Consider the following 20,296-nt stretch of genomic DNA (forward strand, 5'->3'; position numbering starts at 1 on the left):
ATCAAATCTGTACACACTCTCATCGCGATAAATCCTTACACGACAGTTAAAACACTTGGTACTAGGTACAGCTAGACTACAGAGTGTGATTAATGGCACTTCTGCATACGTGCAGGACAGCGTGCTCACAGCATGAGATTGCAAACTATACATAAACTTTATGGCTTTTATGTTCTCATGAGCATTGTTGTACCTCACCTCAGCTTGAGTCAGAAGGCAATACACCAGAGTTAAGTGGGTAGTCTTTATTCACCTGCAGAAGTTCTGGCCCCTCAGAAATCCTAATCACTGGGAAGTGACAACTCCCAGGGTCACATGCACACGTGCAGGATGTGCTTGCAAAGGTCACACATCAGTTGCACATTGATGGTAGCCCTTTAGGTTTATAAACATTTGGGGCTGCAGTCAGGAAGCCCATTTAGTCACATGGGTGCAATCTGTTGCACCCGATTGGCTGCAAAGCTGGTGAACCTTTGAGCCTCACTATCCTCATCCAGAGCAAACCCTTCTATAAAAGACATTGGTGACCTCCTTTATGCAGTGAAGTGCTGTGTACTGAGGTGCCTCATTGGTCTCCTTTTGACACCTTGAATGTCTTCATGAATGTTATGTATTTAAGCAGTTGCATGCTTGCTTTAAGAGCAGGTCATACGATTAAATGCCAATATCTTTGGGGTGTTTCAGAGATTCCTGCTTTTGGTTTCAGTTTATACTCTGTACAGGCAAAGTCCCTTTCAATAAATTTGAAATATTTTGAACCTATGTGTGCAAAGCACATGTTTTATTTTTGTTTAATATCCACAACCCCTAACGGTGTTAGGAAATTACAATGAAGAATGTGGCATATGGGATGTATGAGATCTTTAGACATTCACAGGTGTACCCAGTACTCATTCTCACTTTTCAACAATAAACACTTAGTGTGGTGAGTTGCCTCTGCTATCTGGTTCTCTCGTCCTCACTTTTCTGTTCATGTTCAAGGTTCTCTTGACTATGTTCCCCAGATGATGCCTCATGTTGGAGCTGCAAGTGTTGACATGTCTTCCTCATTGAATGACGACTCTGCGAAATGCAGCATTGAACACTGAATCCATTAGTTCTTTTGCCTTCTCTCTGAAAGTAAACATCGAAGACAATAATGGTTAAAGGGTACAGAAAAGGAAGCTGTGATTTGAAGACCTATGGGAGATGTGGGGCTGCACAGCTTTGGGTACTTTCATAGCATTGAGTGTAATTTCTAGAAACTAATTGAACTTAACTTCCAATTGTGTTCATTGGAGACTGTTTCGTGTAAGAAAAAACGCAGTGGCGGCAGCGGCGATGTGTCACAGATTTGAGTCCAGGCTCTGGTTGTGTACTGCTTGGGGAAAACCGTGTGGAAAAGCCTGGGGTGAGTGGCCCTGGACCACGAACGGGCAACCCTGTAGGGGTTTTGAGATGACTCCCTCAGGTGATGAGCTGTTCCAGCATACTAGAGTGAATGCTGTGCAACATGAATCCCATGATATCATGTTTATCAGTGGTTACAAAAAGCATGGCACCTGTAGTTAAACTGCAGTAACTTAATTCACAAGGTTGAATGTTTTTACACTTGTTTTCCTTTGCCCAATGATCTTTGAATTTAGAAAGCACAACTGCTTATTTTAAATGCTAGGGTGGTTTATGGTTTCACGGCAGTAATTATTCAACTTTTAATGTCTTGCATCATTGGCTTAAGAGCCCATATGGTGTTTCTCCCTTCAAATGTAAATGTGATGCTGAGACCAAGTCATATGATGAGCTAGTGTCCAGAGTTCAGCTTGTGGTAGTGATGGAAAGGTGGTAGGACTGGAGGGTCTCAATGACATTATTGTTACTAGAGAGGCGGTGCTCGACAGACTGGAGGGACTGATTGTGGACAGGTCACCAGGACCAGATGGAATGCATCCGAGGGTTCTGAAAGAAATGGCAGAGGTGATAGTGGATGCCTTGGTGGTTATTTTCCAGACGTCGCTGGATTCTGGGGAAGTGCCGGAAGATTGGAAAGTGGCTAGTGTTACGCCGTTGTTTAAGAAGGGTGCCAGGCAAAAGGCAGGGAATTATAGGCCGGTTAGTTTAACGCCTGTTGTAGGTAAAATGTTAGAATCCGTCATCAAGGAGGAAATAGCGAGGCATCTTGAGGGGAATTGCTTGATAGAGCAGACGCAGCACGGTTTCGTTAAGGGGAAGTCGTGTCTGACAAATTTATTGGAGTTCTATGAAGATGTGTCTAGGGTGGTGGATAGAGGAGAGCCGGTGGATGTGGGTGGTCTTGATTTTCAGAAGGTGTTTGACAAGGTACCTCAAGAGGTTATTGCAGAAGGTCAGGGGGCATGGAGTTGGGGGTAGTGTGTTAGCGTGGATAGAGGATTTGTTGTCAAATAGGAGGCAGAGAGTGGGGGTTAATGGGTGCTATTCGGATTGGCGGTTTGTGACTAGTGGAGTGCCCCAGGGGTCGGTGCTGGGGCCTCAGCTATTTACCATTTATATAGATGATCTGGAGGAGGGAACCAAGTGTAGGGTGTCGAAATTTGCTGATGACACCAAGATTGGGGGAACGGCAAATTGTGCGGAGGGTGTGGAGAGTCTGCAGAAGGATCTAGATAGGCTGGGCGAATGGGCCAGGAAATGGCAAATGGAATTTAATGTTGGCAAGTGCGAGGTGGTCCACTTTGGTAGGAATAATGGTAGGAAGGACTATTACTTACGGGGTGAAAAACTGCAGCAGGCGACGGTGCAGAGGGACCTCGGGGTCCTTGTGCATGAGTCGCAAAAACCCACCCTGCAGGTGCAGCAGGTGGTCAGGAAGGCTAATGGGATGCTGGCCTTCATCGCAAGGGGGATTGAATATAAAAGTAGGGAGGTCTTGCTGCAGCTGTATAGGGCACTGGTGAGGCCGCAGCTGGAGTACTGTGTGCAGTTTTGGTTGCCGCACTTACACAAGGATATTTTGGCCTTGGAGGGAGTGCAGAGGAGGTTTACTAGGCTGATACCGGCGTTGAGGGGGTTGAGCTATGAGGAGAGGCTGAATAAACTAGGCTTGTACTCGTTAGAGTTTAGAAGAATGAGGGGAGATCTCATTGAGATGTATAAAATGATGAATGGGATGGATAGGATAGAGGTGGAGAGGCTATTCCTGCTCAGAAAGGACAGTAGGACTAGGGGGCACAGCCTCAAGATAAAGGGGGGTGCGGTTTAGAACGGAGTTGAGGAGGAACTTCTTCACTCAAAGGGTGGTGAATCTCTGGAATTCTCTGCCCGTTGAGGTGGTGGAGGCTGCCTCGCTAAATATTTTTAAGACGCGGGTTGATGGGTTTTTGATAAGCGAGGGGATTAAGGGTTATGGGGAGAGGGTGGGAATGTGGAACTGAGCCACGACAGATTAGCCATGATCTTATTGAATGGCGGGGCAGGCTCGAAGGGCTGGATGGCCTACTCCTGCTCCTATTTCTTATGTTCTTAAAGTCATACTGGGTTGACATACCTTGATTATTTGACTAATGTCTTTAACCACAAAAAAAGGAAAACATGTATCTGATGAAGTCTTTACCCTTGGACATTAGCATGTATGTAGAGGTGTGCAATATTCCATTCCAGAGATGTGACATCTGGAGCCCTGTGGGGGTGATTAGGTAAATGTAATGATGAAACCAAAGTAACTCTGCACTCCATTCTTTGAAGTGCTGTACCAATAACTTTCAGTTGCTTGTGGTCAATGAGTAGAATCCATTTAACCAGTAATGCATGGCATTTATTATTAACCCATGCCCTTCACTGATGGGTGGCAGATATAATGCACCTGTGCCATCTTCATTATTTTCTTCACTCTCCATGGCTGCATTCTAACTTTGGACTCTGTCGATGTTGAGACTTTGATGTGAGCTATTGAATTCTGTGTGTGTCTCCAACAATGCTGAATTAAATTATTGGTTTTCTGTTACTTCCTTCGCAATGAGGTCTCTCTCCTTTGTAACTGAGCTGTAGAACATAAGAACTAGGAACAGGAGTAGACTATCTGGCCCCTCAAGACTGCTCCGCCTTTCAATAAGACCTTTTCTGTGGACTCAGCTCCACTTACCTGCCCGCTCACCATAACCCTTGATTCGTTTACTGTTCAAAAATTTATCTATCCTTGCCTTAAAAACATTCAATGAGGTAGCCTCAACTGCTTCACTGGGTAGGGAATTCCACAGATTCACAACCCTTTGTGTGAAGAAATTCCTCCTCAAGTTAGTCCTAAATCTGCTGTGCCTTATTTTGAGGTCATGCCCCCAAGTTCTAGTTTCATTCGCCAGTGGAAACAACTTCCCTGCTTCGATCTTATCCATTCCCTTTCTAATCTTATATGTTTCTATAAGATCTTGTTGAAGTCTTGACTTCCAAGTTTGACTTTAACACAAGCACACATTAACACAAGATACTTAACCGACAGATTGTCTTCATTTTACTTGCTAGCAAGGGGAGGAGTCTTGACACTGCATCGGTGACACCACTCCACCAGACAAAGAAAATCATCCTGGTTTATACAATTCTGCAGCTCACAGTCAGTTGGACACAATCCAATCAAAAGTGTTACAAATGACATACTTTACGTATTAATCCAATAGGAAAAAATACTGAACCATCCTAGTCTATGAGATCATGATATAAGAACATAAGAACATAAGAAATAGGAGCAGGAGTAGGCCATCTGGCCCTTCGAGCCTGCCCCGCCATTCAATAAGATCATGGCTGATCTGTCGTGGCTCAGTTCCACTTTCCCGCCCTCTCCCCATAACCCTTAATCCCCTCTCTTATCAAAAACCCATCAACCCGCTTCTTAAAAATATTTAGCGAGGCAGCCTCCACCACTTCAACGGGCAGAGAATTCCAGAGATTCACCACCCTTTGAGTGAAGAAGTTCCTCCTCAACTCCGTTCTGAACTGCCCCCCCTTTATCTTGAGGCTGTGCCCCCTAGTCCTACTGTCTTTTTTGAGCGGGAAGAGTCTTTCCACCTCTATCCTATCCATCCCATTCATCATCTTATACTTCTCAATGAGATCTCCCCTCATTCTTCTAAACTCTAACGAGTACAAGCCTAGTTTATTCAGCCTCTCCTCATAGCTCAACCCCCTCAACTCCGGTATCAGCCTAGTAAACCTCCTCTGCACTCCCTCCAAGGCCAAAATATCTTTGCGCAGGTGCGGCGCCCAAAACTGCACACAGTACTCCAGCTGCGGCCTCACCAATGCCCTATACAGCTGCAGCAAGACCTCCCTACTTTTATATTCAATCCCCCTCGCTATGAAGGCCAGCATCCCATTCGCCTTCCTGACCACCTGCTGCACCTGCAGGCTGGGTTTTTGCGACTCATGCACAAGGACCCCGAGGTCCCTCTGCACCGTCGCCTGCTGCAGTTTTTCGCCACGTAAGTAATAGTCCTTCCTACCATTCTTCCTACCAAAGTGGACCACCTCACACTTGCCAACATTAAATTCCATTTGCCATTTCCTGGCCCATTCGCCCAGCCTATCTAGATCCTTCTGCAGACTCTCCACACCCTCCGCACAATTTGCCTTTCCCCCAATCTTGGTGTCATCAGCAAATTTCGACACCCTACACTCGGTTCCCTCCTCCAGATCATCTATATAAATGGTAAATAGCTGAGGCCCCAGCACCGACCCCTGGGGCACCCCACTAGTCACCAACCGCCAATCCGAATAGCACCCATTGACCCCCACTCTCTGCCTCCTATTTGACAACCAATCCTCTATCCACGCTAACACCCTACCCCCAACTCCATGTCCTCTGACCTTCTGCAGTAACCTCTTGTGAGGTACCTTATCAAATGCCTTCTGAAAATCCAGAAAGACCACATCCACCGGCTCTCCTCTATCCACCGCCCTAGACACATCCTCATAGAACTCCAGTAAATTGGTCAGACACGACTTCCCTTTAATGAAACCGTGTTGCGTCTGCCCTATCAAGCAATTCCCTTCAAGATGCCTCGCAATTTCCTCCTTAATGACGGATTCTAACATTTTACCTACCACAGACGTTAAACTAACCGGCCTGTAATTCCCCGCCTTTTGCCTGGCACCCTTCTTAAACAACGGCGTAACATTAGCCGTTTTCCAATCCTCCGGCACTTCCCCGGAATCCAGCGACGTCTGGAAAATAACCACCAAGGCATCCACTATCACCTCCGCCATTTCTTTCAGAACCCTCGGATGCATTCCATCCGGTCCTGGGGACTTGTCCACAATCAGCCCCTCCAGTCTGTCGCGCACCACCTCTCTAGTAACAGTAATGTCATTAAGACCCTCCAGTCCTACCACCTTTCCATCGCTAACACCCGGCAAATTATTCACGTCCTCCTCCGTGAAGACAGAAACAAAAAAGTTATTTAAGACCTGAGCCATATCCCCATCCCCTACCACTAGGTCCCCTTTCTCATCCGCTAAGGGACCAACGTTCACCCTAGCCAGCCTCTTCCTTTTTATATATTTATAAAAACTCTTGCTATCCTTTTTTATATTAAGTGCTAGCCCAGCTTCATAGCTTCTTCTACCCTCCTTTATCAACTTTTTTGTCAATCTTTGTTGACATTTAAACCTTTCCCAATCCTCTTCTCGCCCACTGCTCTTAGCTACTCTAAATTCCTCCGCTTTTAATTTAACACTTTCCTTCACCTCCTTCGTTATCCACGGCTTATTACCTCTCTTCCTACTGTCCTTTTTAACCATCGGAATAAATTTCTGCTGAGCACCAAGAAAGATCTCCTTAAAGATCCTCCACTGCTCCTCAGCAGACCTACCTTCCAACGCGCTCCCCCAGTCCACATTCGCCAATTCTTCTCTCATCCTACCATACTCCCCTCTATTCAAACAAAGGACACGTGTCCGGGAACCCACTTTCTCCTCCTCCATCTGCAACAGAAACTCCACCATACAATGATCACTCTCTCCAAGAGGATCCTTCACCTCAAGGTCCCTAATTCTACCCGCCTCATTACATAGCACCAGATCCAAGATAGCTCGCTCCCTCGTCGGCTCCAACACACACTGTTCCAGGAAACTATCCCGGCAGCATTCCAAGAACTCCTCCTCGAGCCCACCTCGTCCAACATGGGTCGACCAATCAATATGCAGATTGAAATCCCCCATAACTACTGCCGTCCCATTCCTGCACGCCGCACTTATTTGCGCGTTAACAGCCCGCCCCACCTCCAGATCATTATTCGGGGGCCTATAGACGACACCCACCAGCGTCTTCCTCCCTTTGCTGTTCCTAATCTCCACCCACAACGATTCCACGTTCTGCTCTTTGGCTCCGATATCATCCCTTGCTACCACCTTGATGCTGTCCTTAATCAGCAGAGCTACGCCACCCCCTCTTTCCTCCTGCCTATCCTTCCTAAACACTTGATAGCCCTGTACATTCATCTCCCAGTCCCTGTCACCTTGCAGCCACGTCTCTGTAATGGCCACCAGATCGTATCCATTTGTGTCGATCTGCGCCACCAGCTCATCCACTTTATTCCGAATGCTTCGTGCATTCAGATAAAGCGCTTTCATCCCAGCCTTCTTCTGGACCCTATTTGCCGTAACGCCACCACTTGGGACATCCTCAGCCTCTTCCCTTACCTGTACCCTATCCTTAACTGTAGACCTCCTAACATCACCTACCCTCGCACCCTCCCCCCCCCTAATTAGTTTAAAGCCCTGTCTACAGTTCTCTTTACTCGATTCGCCAGCACTCTGGTCCCAGCACGATTCAGACCAACCCCATCCCGTCCGAACAAGTCCCACCTACCCCAATACTGGTGCCAATGCCCCATAAATTCAAACCCATTCCTCCCACACCAATCTCTGAGCCACCCATTCACTTCCTTTATCCTGTCAACCCTACGCCCGTCTGCACTCGGTTCAGGCAGTAGCCCAGAGAAGACCACCTTGTCGGTTCTACTTTTTAATTCCATTCCCAGCTTCTCATACTCCCTCCCCAGATCCTCATCTTGTGGAATATCCCGATATATCATCCCTAAGCCTGTTCTCCAGTCTCTTAGTAAGGACAGAAGAGCAGCAAGCGCTCCGAAAGCTAGTGGCGTTTGCTACCAAATAAACCCATTAGACTTTAACTTGGTGTTGTAAGACTTCTTACCGTGTTTACCCCAGTCCAACGCCGGCATCTCCACATCATGGCTACTGTAGTCAGACATCATGTCTCTATTTTGATAGCAGCCTTACAAAGCATCCTTACTAAAACAGTCTCATATGGGCATCTTTTAATTGATAAAGGGGTATCTACAAAAGCCATTCGTATTTTGTGGCCTTGTCAGTGAAGTTAACAGAACCTCTAAGGGATGTGGTCAACTCATCTTGCCTTCTGGATATTTCCCAATTATCATAGAACCCCACAGTGCAGAAAGAGGCCCTTCAACCCATTGAGTCTGCACTGACCATAAATCCCACCCAGGCCCTACCCCCATATCCCTACACATTTTACCCGCAAATCCCTCTAACTAACCTAAGCATCCTAGTACACTAAGGGGCAATTTTAGCATAGCCAATCAACCTCACCCGCACATCTTTGGACTGTGGGAGGAAACCGGAGCACCCAGAGGAAATCCACACAGACACAAGGAGAATGTGCAAACTCCACACAGACAGTGACCCCCAAGCCAGGAATCAAACTCCGGTCCATGGAGCTGTGAAGCAGTAGTGCTAACCACTATGCTACCATGCTGCCCAAATTATAGCCCTGATGAGTTTTGTTTATTGCCAACTTAACGAAACACACGTATATATTGCTTATCAATTCAATGACTGAGCTTTTTATCACTATCTACAATTAAAAGGGTATCATCTTGTTACCATTAATCCTTGTCAGTTCCCACTAAGTCCCCTACCATAACTTTGTTAGTTAAAACATTAATATCTTTCTGACTCTGTTTTGATTAGAAACTGAAAGCAGCTTCATTAAAGCTCACTCTTGTGTTAGTTGTTTCTGATAAGGTGTCTGGTGAGGCAATTAAGTCTCCTTTATGGCCTTGTGATTCCAATAGTTGGGTGCTTTAAAGGAATGTATCTAACATATGTTTGGTATCAAAGGGACACTCTGTAACTATGCATCAAAGTTTCTTTGTTTAATTTCTAAAAATGTATAGAGGATATAGTGAATATAGTGAAGATATAAAGTGAATTCTGCATCTAAGTTGATCAGACAAAAACCCTAGCAGAGTCTGCCAATCTTATAGTAGCCCTTTTCTTTGCTATCTTTCTACATTCCCTCCTCTTTGTCCATCTCAAGGGCAACAATTTCAATCTGACCGAATCTTGTGAAGTCTCTTCATTTCCTCGTCTACTGCATTCTCTGAGAGTTCTGAAGTTGTTACTGTCATCATAGTGGCTGCAGTTCCTGGAATAACTGCATTTCCAAGCCGTGCACAGTAACGCTTTATCATGGCAAATACCAGACATGGGCTAATCATATTTCTGGCTGTTATCTTTACCCTATGTACTAGGGACTTACCATTGCTCCTAACCATCCCTCCGCTCAACCAAAAATTCCCCAAGAATCTGGTTCCTTAAATCTCCTTGTGGATATGGTCCACTAAGCTACCTATTTCCTCAGAATGGTCCAGGATGTATGTGCAGCATTCAGACCCTATTCTAACACATGTCCCACCCTTTTCAGCTAAAATAAAATCTAGGGTCATCCTGTTCTGCAGAGTCACTGTTCTTTGGCTGTCATTTCATCACTTAACCCTTTTTATAACTTTTGTAGTATCATTTGCCACCACTTCTCATAATTTAGCTAATTTTTACTGTTTTGACTGAGGTAAATCCCACTCTGATAGAGGGGAAAAAGGATAGAGAAGAATTGTTGTTTCTGTAAGGGCTTGTTTAGACCGATTAAAGCGGGTGATGTGCTGGGGAGGGCAAATGATGGCTATAAGGTATTACATATCCCAAGTAACATGACCCTTCCCAATTTAATGATAATCAGGGATATGCTTTATGTTCCATTTAAGGTTCGTAAACTGATATCATTTCTTTCAGTTACAATGTTTGCAGATGTGAAGATCAGTGCATGGTTACACTTACTTATTCCTGCATTCCACCCATCTATGTGTATACTGACCAGACAGATTTTCCCATTGGGTCTTCCTAGTCCTGTTGTGTTAATAAGGAACAAGACTTGGGGCTTCTGAGGAAGGTTACAATTAGGTTGGAACCATCCCTTAGATTTGTTCATATTATATCCAGCTGATTCCCAAAGTTCCTTGCTATCTCTTATTCCTTCCTTAAGGAGTACTATTGTTGTTCAATTTTGGGCGACCTTTTCTGATTCAGCCACCATTTCACTCTTTCTGATTCATTGAAAGGAATTTGTCTTAAAGGAATATCTACCTTCGCATGTGTCAGTACATGTGTACACACCATATAGCTGGAAGCGTTGATATCCTTGGCATAGGTCTATGACATGTGCATGAAGATATTTTTGTGCAATTCAGACAATACAGGTATTATAAATGTCGCAAGAAAATAGTCTCTGTTCTATATTTACATGTACCTTTAAAACCACAAAGTATTTAAAACACCTCATTACAATTACTAACAAAGTTGTTGCCCATTGATAAAGTGAATTCTGCATCAAAGTTGATTTAACAAAAACCCTGGCAGAGTCTGCCAATTTTATAGTAGCCCTTTTTTCTATTTTTCTACAGTCTGCCCTCATTCTTCTGAATTCCAATGAATATAGCCCCAGTCTACTCAGTCTCTCCTCATAAGTCCAGGCGTGGCCTTGCTAGCACCCTATACAGCTGCAACATAACCTTGCTGTTTAAACTCCGTCCCCCTAGCAATGAAGGACAAAATTCCATTTGCCTTCTTAATTACCTGCTGCACCTGCAAACCAACTCCTTGTGATTCTTCCACGAGGACATCCAGGTCTCTGCACAGCAGCATTCTACAATTTTTTTTAACCATTTACCATTTAAATAATAGTCCATTTTGCTGTTATTCCCACCAAAATGGGTGACCTCACATTTACCAACGTTGAACTCCATCTGTCAGACCCTCGCCCACTCACTTAGATTATCTATATCCCTTTGCAGACTTTCAGCATCCTCTGCACACTTTGCTCTGCCACTTATCTTGGGGACATCTGCAAATTTTGACACACTACACTTGGTCCCCCAACTCCAAATCATCTACGTAAATCGTAAACAATTGCAGTCCCAACACTGATCCCTGAGGCACACCACTAGTCACTGATTGCTAACCAGAAAAACACCCATTTACCTGCACTCTCTGCTTTCTGTTAGTTAACCAATCCTCTATCCATGCTAATACATTACCCGTAACACCATGCACCTTTATCTTACGCTGTGGTCTTTGGTGCAACACCTCGTCAAATGCCTTCTGAAAATCCAGATGCACCACATCCACAGATTCTCCATTGTTCACTGCGCATATAATGTTCTCCAAGAATTCCACGAAATTAGTCAAACATAGCCTTCCCTTCATGAACCCATGCTGCATCTTACGAATGGGACAATTTGTACCCAGATGTCTTGCTATTCCTTGATGGAACGTGGTGGAGGCTGCCTCGCTAAATATATTTAAGACGCGCGGGTAGATAGGTTTTTGGTAGGCAAAGGGATTAAGGGTTACGGGGAGAAGGCGGGAAAGTGGAACTGAACCACTTCAGATCAGCCATGATCTTATTGAATGGCGGGGCAGGTTCGAGGGGCTAGGTGGCCTACTCCTGCTCCTATTTCTTTATGTTCTTATGTTGATGATGGATTCAAGCATTTTTCCTACTACAAAAGTTAAGCTAATTGGCCTATAGTTACCCGCCTTTTATGTACCTCCTTTTTTAAACAGTGGTGTCACATTTGCTATTTTCCAATCAGTGGGAACCACCCCAGAGTCCAGCAAATTTTGTTAAATTACTACTAGTGCATTTGCTATTTCCGCTGCCATCTCTTTTAGTACCCTGGGTTGCATTCCATCAGGACCAGGAGACTTGTCTATCTTTAGCCCCCATTAGCTTGCCCAACACTACCTCTTTCGTGATAATAGTTTCTAGGTCCTCACCTGCTATAGCCTTCCTGTCATCAATTTTTGGCAGGTTATTTGTGTCTTCCACTGTAAAGACTGACACAAAATACCTGTTTCAATACCTTAGTCATTTTCTCATTTCCAGTTATTACATCTCCCTTCTCATCTTCTAAAAGACCAATATATACTTTAGCCACTCTGTTTCGTTTTATGTTTTTGTACAAACTTTTGCTATCTTTTTATATTCTAAGCTAGTTTACTCTCATCTTTTCTTTATAGCTTTTCTTGTGGCTTTCTGTTCAACTTTAAATATTTCTCAGACCTCTAGTTTGCCACTATGTCTGCCTTTTCTTTCAATTTGATACCCTCCTGAGCTGTAACTGAGCTGGATCCTGCCCAACACCAACGTTGTGAGAAGGCACCCACTAGCTCAGCTTACTGTCTCATGCCTCCCAGACAAAACTGATCTTACTTCCGTTTTTACACAATGTCGTTGTTCTGGGACCTTAAGAGGGTGCTGCTGGCCCCTCTACTTCAGCACTGAGTTCAACCCTCGTCCACTCAATGTTCTCATGACTCCAATGTAATTGGCACCTCGTGTTATTCTCTAGCCTTCCCCGACTAGTACTGGATCTCACCATCATGGTGACAGACATTCGGATGGCCTTCCCACCTCTGACCCCATCGCCTGTGAAATACACGTGCCACACATGGACCTGTGCACACACTACCTGGAGATTTCATGTACAGAGGTGAACCCTACCCTTGTGAGAGCTAATGTATTATGTATTCCCTATCTACAGGCGGCACATGCCCCCAGTCACCATCACCATTCCCTCTGCAGCCCAGTACAGAGTCTGCCAAGCCCAGGGGAATCAACTGTAAGACAACACTGTGCATTTTCCCTGTGGAGAACACAGCCCTTGCCCCTGTCTGCAGCTGGGTGCTTCCAATAATTGCTTCCACTGCGTGCCTCTGTACTTCTGCCCTATCTCTAATTTCTGACGGTGAGGCCCATATAACCCCAGTTCTCAATGTCATTTGTGACTCCTTTCCATTTCACAACAGGAACCTCTGCACTCTATGACTCCTGTTTGCGTGGTCTTGAACTAAAAGGGAACTGTGATGTATATCCCTTTTCCAAAGAGGATTAAGGACAACAGTGATGCTCCCAAACCACACTATCTTCAACTTCTGACTGTTGGTGTGAGCCATCCCGAATGTGCCTTGCTAATGACTATCCCTCCCAGTTGGGCTAAATGACCCATTTCTTTGCTGTACATTTTAGTAATTTTCCTTATTTACTGGTCCTTTTTTTGAGTTCAAATTACTTTATATAGTTGGCAACAGGATTTTAAATGAAGTATTATGGGGCTGGTTGGTCTGGCACCTCTTAGCAACCTTCCATCTCGAGAAGATTGTTCATTACATGGGGATCAACTCCATCTTTGGTATAGCCTAATGTGGCTCAAAGCCCCACTCGGGTATGTTTGTCTCTTGTTGCATTTGCTGTAGAGAAACATAATGGACTGAAAAGGTTCAGGTTTTCCTGGCCTCTGTTTTCACTAGACCATGGACTTAGTCAGCCATTCAGCTGTGCTTTCCATTTCTGCTTGCCTCTTCCAACGCTTCTTCAAACAGTAAGCCTCCAGAGCTTATGGCTGTCAGCAACTTCCTCCCAATTGTCAATGCCGATGTCCACCATCTTCATATCTCACTTGCACATGTCCGAGTCGTAGAGGCACGGATGACCAGCAGATTGTGACCCAGTGACTGGTTTACCATACAACAAGTCATTGCGTATACAGCCATTTCTAGCTGTATGCATCAGATGAGTATGGCCAAACCAATGCAGATTAGTCATTGGTTTAGCAATGAGCATGCACTGATGGAATTAACACTTCAGAACCTCTGAGCTGATGACCTACTAAGCAATGCCAAGAATACATTTGAAATGGCAAAGGTAGAAACTGTTCAGCATTTTCTCCTGCCTAGCATGTGTTTTTCAAGCCTCACTAATGTAGAGGGGTGCACTGAAGATGCAGGCTTGGTTGTGTCAACAACAGTGTTTTCATGATAGTCATAAGAGTCATGAGGTTTACAGCACAGAAACAGGCCCTTAAGCCCAACTTGTCCATGCTGCCTTTTTTTTTTAGAACCTCAAAGCTAATCCCAATTGCCCACATTTGGCCCATATCGCTCTATACCCATCGTACCCATGTAACTGTCTAAATGCTTTTTAAAAGACAAAATTGTACCCACCTCTGCTACTACCTCTGACAGCTTGTTCCAGACACTCAACACCATCTGTGTGAAAAAATTGCCCCTCTGGACACTTGTACAGCCCCCCTCTCACCTTTAACCTATGACCTCTAGTTTTAGACTCCCCTACCTTTGGGAAAAGATATTGTATATCTAGCTGATCTATGCCCCTCGTTATTTTATTGACCTCTGTAAAATCAGCCCTCAGCCTTCTACACTCCGGAGAAAACAATCCCAGACTATCCAACCTCTCCTTATACCTGAAACCATCAAGTCCCAGTAGCATCCTAGTAAATCTTTTATGCACTCTTTCTAGTTTAATAATATCCTTTCTATAATTGGGTGACCAGAATTGCACTAAGTATTCCAAGTGAGGCCTTACCAATGTCTTGTACAACTTCAACAGGACATTCCAACAAGACATTCAATGTTTTCCATTGTAAATTTGATACAGAGTACTCATTGCGTATTTTAGACTTGCTCTCTGATGCTACCTGTATATTATCTTTTTTATCCCTAATCAACTCCACCCTGCTTCATCCTCACTGTTTATCATTTACATGATGGTAGATGATTTTTAGATTCCCTTTTATGTTCGCTGTTATTTTATTCCCTCATTTGCCACTCTTAATTTCCTCTTCCCTTCTCCTCTCACTCTATTGTTGATGGCCTGGTTCTCACTTGAAGAATTCACTTGAACTGCATCATACATAGAACATAACAGCGCAGAACAAGCCCTTCGGCGCACGATGTTGCACCGACCAGTTAAAAAACAATGACCGTCTAACCTAAACCAATCCCTTTCCATCCATAAACCTATCCACAGATCTCTTAAACGCCCCCAAACTAGGCGCATTTACAACTGCAGCAGGCAGGGCATTCCAATCCCTCACCACCCTCTGGGTAAAGAACCTACCCCTCACATCCATCCTATAACTACCCCCCCCTTAATTTAAAGCCATGCCCCCTCGTGCTAGCTTTCTCCATCCGAGGAAAAAGGCTATCACTGTCCACCCTATCTAAACCTCTAATCATCTTATATGTTTCAATAAGATCCCCTCTTAGCCGCCTTCTTTCTAACGAAAACAACCCCAAATCCCTCAGTCTCTCCTCATAGGACTTCCCCTCCATACCAGGCAACATCCTGGTAAACCTCCTCTGCACCCTCTCCAAAGCCTCCACATCCTTCCTATAATGTGGGGACCAGAACTGCGCACAATACTCCAAGTGCGGCCGCACTAGAGTTGTGTACAGTTGCAACATGATGCTGCGGCTCCTAAATTCAGTCCCCCTACCAATAAACGCCAAGACACCGTATGCCTTCTTAACAACCTTATCTACTTGATTCCCAACTTTCAGGGATCTACGTACACATACACCTAGATCCCTCTGCTCATCCACACTATTCAGAGTCCTCCCATTAGCCCTATACTCGACACATCTGTTATTCCTACCAAAGTGAATTACCTCACACTTTTCCGCATTAAACTCCATCTGCCACCTCTCGGCCCAGCTCTGCAACCTGTCCAAGTCTCCCTGCAAACTATGACACCCTTCCTCACTATCTACCACACCTCCGACTTTGGTGTCATCAACAAATTTACTAATCCACCCAACTATACCCTCATCCAGATCATTAATAAAAATTACAAACAGCAGTGGCCCCAAAACAGATCCCTGAGGCACACCACTCGTAACTGAACTCCATGACAAATACTTACCATCAACCACCACCCTCTGTCTCCTATCTGCTAGCCAATTCCTGATCCAATTACCTAGATTACCCCCAATCCCATACATCTGCATTTTCTGCAGAAGCCTTCCATGGTGAACCTTATCAAATGCCTTACTAAAGTCCATATATACCACGTCAACTGCCTTACCCCCATACACCTCTTTGGTCACTTTCTCAAAAAACTCAATAAGGTTAGTAAGGCACGACCTACCCGCTACAAAACCATGCTGACTATCTCCAATCAATTCATTACTCTCCAAATAACTATAAACCCTATCCCTAATAATTTTTTCTAAAACCTTACCCACAACAGAAGTAAGACTCACCGGTCTATAATTCCCGGGGAAGTCTCTGTTCCCCTTCTTAAACAATGGGACAACATTCACTATCCTCCAATCTTCCGGTACTATACCTGAGACCAACGACGACCTGAAGATCAGAGCCAGAGGCTCTGCAATCGCCTCTCTTGCCTCCCAGAGAATCCTAGGGTAAATCCCGTCCGGCCCAGGGGACTTATCTATTTTCAAACCCTCAAGAATATCTAGCACATCCTCCTTATCAACTGCAATACTGTCTAGTTTACACCCCTGCAACCCAGTGTTCTCCTCAGCTACATTCATGTCCCCCTGCTTGAACACCGAAGAGAAATATTGGTTCAATGCCTCTCCAATCTCTTCCGGTTCCACACACACCTTCCCTCTGCTGTCTGTAACTGGCCCTAATCTTGCCCTAACCAACCTTCTGTTCTTAACATACCTATAGAACGCCTTAGGATTCTCCTTAATCCTATCAGCCAAAGTCTTCTCATGTCCTCTTTTAGCCCTTCTTAACTCACTCTTCAACTCCCTCCTAGCCAATCTAAAGCTCTCTAGTGCACTACCTGAGCCCTCACGTCTCATCCGAACATAAGCCTCCTTTTCCTTTTTAACCAGCGAATCAACTTCATTAGTGCACCATGGTTCCCTAGCTCGACCAATTCCTCCTTGCCTGACAGGGACATACCTATCAAGGACTCGCAGTAGCTGCTCCTTGAAAAAACTCCACATTTCGGACGTTCCCAGTCCCTGTAGTCTCCTAGTCCAACCTATGCTTCCTAATTCTCTCCTAATAGCCTCATAATTACCCTTCCCCCAGCTAAAACTACTGACCCTAGGTTCATGCCTATCCCTTTCCATCACTAAGGTGAACGTAACCGAATTGTGGTCACTATCACCAAAATGCACACCAACTTCCAAGCCTAGCACCTGGTCTGGCTCATTTCCCAGCACCAAATCCAATATAGCCTCACCTCTAGTTGGCCTGTCTACATACTGAGTCAAAAAACCTTCCTGCACGCTTTGTACAAAAAAATCCTCTTTTTTGTTTCATCATATTCTTTATCTTCCTTGTCATCAAATGCTTTTGTTCCCTGACTTTTACCCTTGTTGGAATATACTTAGCCCATACCTGAAACATCTCCCCCTTAAGGATCTCCCATTTCTTCAATTAGAGATTTCCTGTTGGCCTTTGGTTCTATTTTCCCCTGACTAGATCCTCTCTTGTCTCATTAAAATTAGCCCACTTCTCATTTAAGGTTCTACTTTAAATTGTTCCCTTGATTTTTATTTATCCAAACTACATGCTGTGTGAAACTGTTAAGGGATTGAGGGGTTGGAATAAATTTCCTTTTCTTTAATAATTTATTTAACTTAATAAAAGAAAAATTCTTCCAACTATTCTTGCCCTCAAAATGAAATGCAAATTTGATTTAAAAAATTCTAGCAGGAGTTAGATCAGTTACTGATTTTTGCTTAGCTTGATATTTTAGGTCACCATTAATTAATGGTGGCTCTTTGAGAATCATGACACACCTTGTAACCACAAGGTGTTAGGTAGGGAATTGCAAGATTTTGGACCAGTAGCAATGAAGCAACAGTCCTATTGCCCAATTCTTGGATTTGAGTGGAATATGAAGGTAATTTTTCTCTAATACTTGTAGCACTTATCTCTCAGTGACGGTGCTCATGGAGCTTGAAGGTTCTGTCACATCTTGGTAAATTTCAACATTGATTCTTATTTTTAAAACTGAAAGTGGTCGTCAAAAGTTCTAACGGATTTGACAGGTGGATAGCTCTGTATATTGATTAACTTCATGCCAGAATTAACTGTAGTGTGTTTTAATATTCAATTTTATTAACAGTATTTTTAATTTTTATTCCTTTGTACACTTTTTCAGCTGATTATGCAGTTTTTATATTTGATTATCTGCTCCATTCTTAAGGCCCATGTGCTGTTTGTAATATGTTGATTTTTGGTTTTGCTATATTTCAGGAATTACAAACAAGGCCAGGAAAGAACTGCACAGAGCAATTAAAAGACTGATGCAAGTCACAGCCAAGATGTTTTCATGGCCACTGGATGGTCAGTAAGTCTTAAAATTTCCATTGTTAGTGAGAATAGAGTCAAAATACTGGAAGCACATAAACCAGTTTGACCTCTGGTCATTATGGTCGAATTTTATGTGAGGCGGATGGAAAGTTGCCTGGAGGTGTTGTGGGAAAATTACCACCGGAGCCACACTGGAGGTTCAATAATACAGCTTTATTTCGGACACGGAGCTTTGGGGAGAAAGCACTGGTGCTCCGCAGTACTTGACAGCTACCTTCTCAATAATATGATAGGAGTGGTTCATTTTTATACTTTTCAGACAATGGATAGTCTGGACATTAGCCATTTAACACATCATTATAGTTGAGTAGGATCAGTAGTTTAACACATTGTTACAGTTCAACATATGTAGACATTGGCATTTAGCATCACATTGTTTCATAGAATGAATACATTTCCTCGATCAGTGACTATCAATTACTTAGTTTTGGTCTGTACAGTTTGGTCTATATAGTTTTGGTCTTAGTAAATTTGCTGATGACACCAAAGTCGGAGGTGTGGTAGATAGTGAGGAGGGCTGTCATAGTTTACAGAGAGACTTGGACAAGTTGCAGAGCTGGGCTGAGAGGTGGCAGATGGAGTTTAATGCAGAAAAGTGTAAGGTAATTCACTTTGGCAGGAATAACAGATATGTAGAGTATAGGGCTAACGGTAGGACTCTGAATAGTGTTGATGAACAGAGGGATCTAGGTGTATGTGTACATAGATCCCTGAAAGTTGGGAATCAAGTAGATAAGGTTGTTAAGAAGGCATACGGTGTCTTGGCGTTTATTGGTAGGGGGATTGAATTTAGGAGCCGCAGCATCATGTTGCAACTGTACAAAACTGTGGTGTGGCCACACTTGGAGTATTGTGTGCAGTTCTGGTCCCCATATTATAGGAAGGATGTGGAGGCATTGGAGAGGGTGCAGAGGAGGTTTACCAGGATGTTGCCTGGTATGGAGGGGAGGTCCTATGAGGAGAGACTGAGGGATTTGAGGTTGTTTTCGTTAGAAAGAAGGCGGCTAAGAGGGGACCTTATTGAAACATATAAGATGATTAGAGGTTTAGATAGGGTGGACAGTGATAGCCTTTTTCCTCGGATGGAGAAAGCTAGCACGAGGGGGCATAGCTTTAAATTAAGGGGTGGTAGTTATAGGATGGATGTGAGGGGTAGGTTCTTTACCCAGAGGGTAGTGAGGGATTGGAATGCCCTGCCTGCTGCAGTTGTAAATGCGCCTAGTTTGGGGGCGTTTAAGAGATCTGTGGATAGGTTTATGGATGGAAAGGGATTGGTTTAGGTTAGAGGGTCATTGCTTTTTAATTGGTCGGCGCAACATCGTGGGCCAAAGGGCCTGTTCTGCGCTGTTATGTTCTATGTTCTATATACATACGGTAATTGGTTTTCCTTCATTTATGTATTCCCGGTCCCATTTATGGCTAACCTCTTTATCAGGTGTTATTGTCCTGAGTCTGTCCTTATCTTTAAAGTGCCTCAAGTTCTTACAGGCTTCCTGCAGTATTTGTTTTCTGCATTTTTAACTTAAAAAAACTGTCTGTGCTGAATGTTTTAATTTCAAGTAGCTGTCTGCACTAAAGTCAGTGCCTGCTTAATGTCTCTTTCTCAGGTAACCATTTTATGTGCCAGGCCACCATTTTGTGTGTCAGGTACCCATCTTTACGATTATCCCCACTTCAAGGGTGCCACTTGTTTTCTCAAAATCAACTATTAGGATTTCATCTGATTAAGGAGGTAGTAAAATGTAATTTTACAGACCACTTTGGATTTAATGGTAAGCATGCAGAGATGTGGAGATGATGGCG

General features: G+C 44.0%; 1 protein-coding gene across 6 annotated transcripts in view; it reads left to right on the forward strand.

Annotated features, from left to right (window-relative positions):
* Positions 1-20,296, forward strand: part of serac1 (serine active site containing 1) — a 204,481-nt gene that overhangs the window by 42,039 nt on the left and 142,146 nt on the right. For all 6 annotated transcript variants that reach the window (XM_080200300.1, XM_080200302.1, XM_080200304.1 and 3 more), the window contains one exon: positions 18,377-18,466. In XM_080200300.1, the coding sequence (XP_080056426.1) occupies positions 18,377-18,466 (90 nt within the window). The remainder of the gene's footprint in view (positions 1-18,376; positions 18,467-20,296) is intronic.

Source organism: Carcharhinus amblyrhynchos, chromosome 12 (genome assembly GCF_965287045.1).
Source record: "Carcharhinus amblyrhynchos chromosome 12, sCarAmb.v2.hapA, whole genome shotgun sequence".
Taxonomy (NCBI): domain Eukaryota; kingdom Metazoa; phylum Chordata; class Chondrichthyes; order Carcharhiniformes; family Carcharhinidae; genus Carcharhinus; species Carcharhinus amblyrhynchos.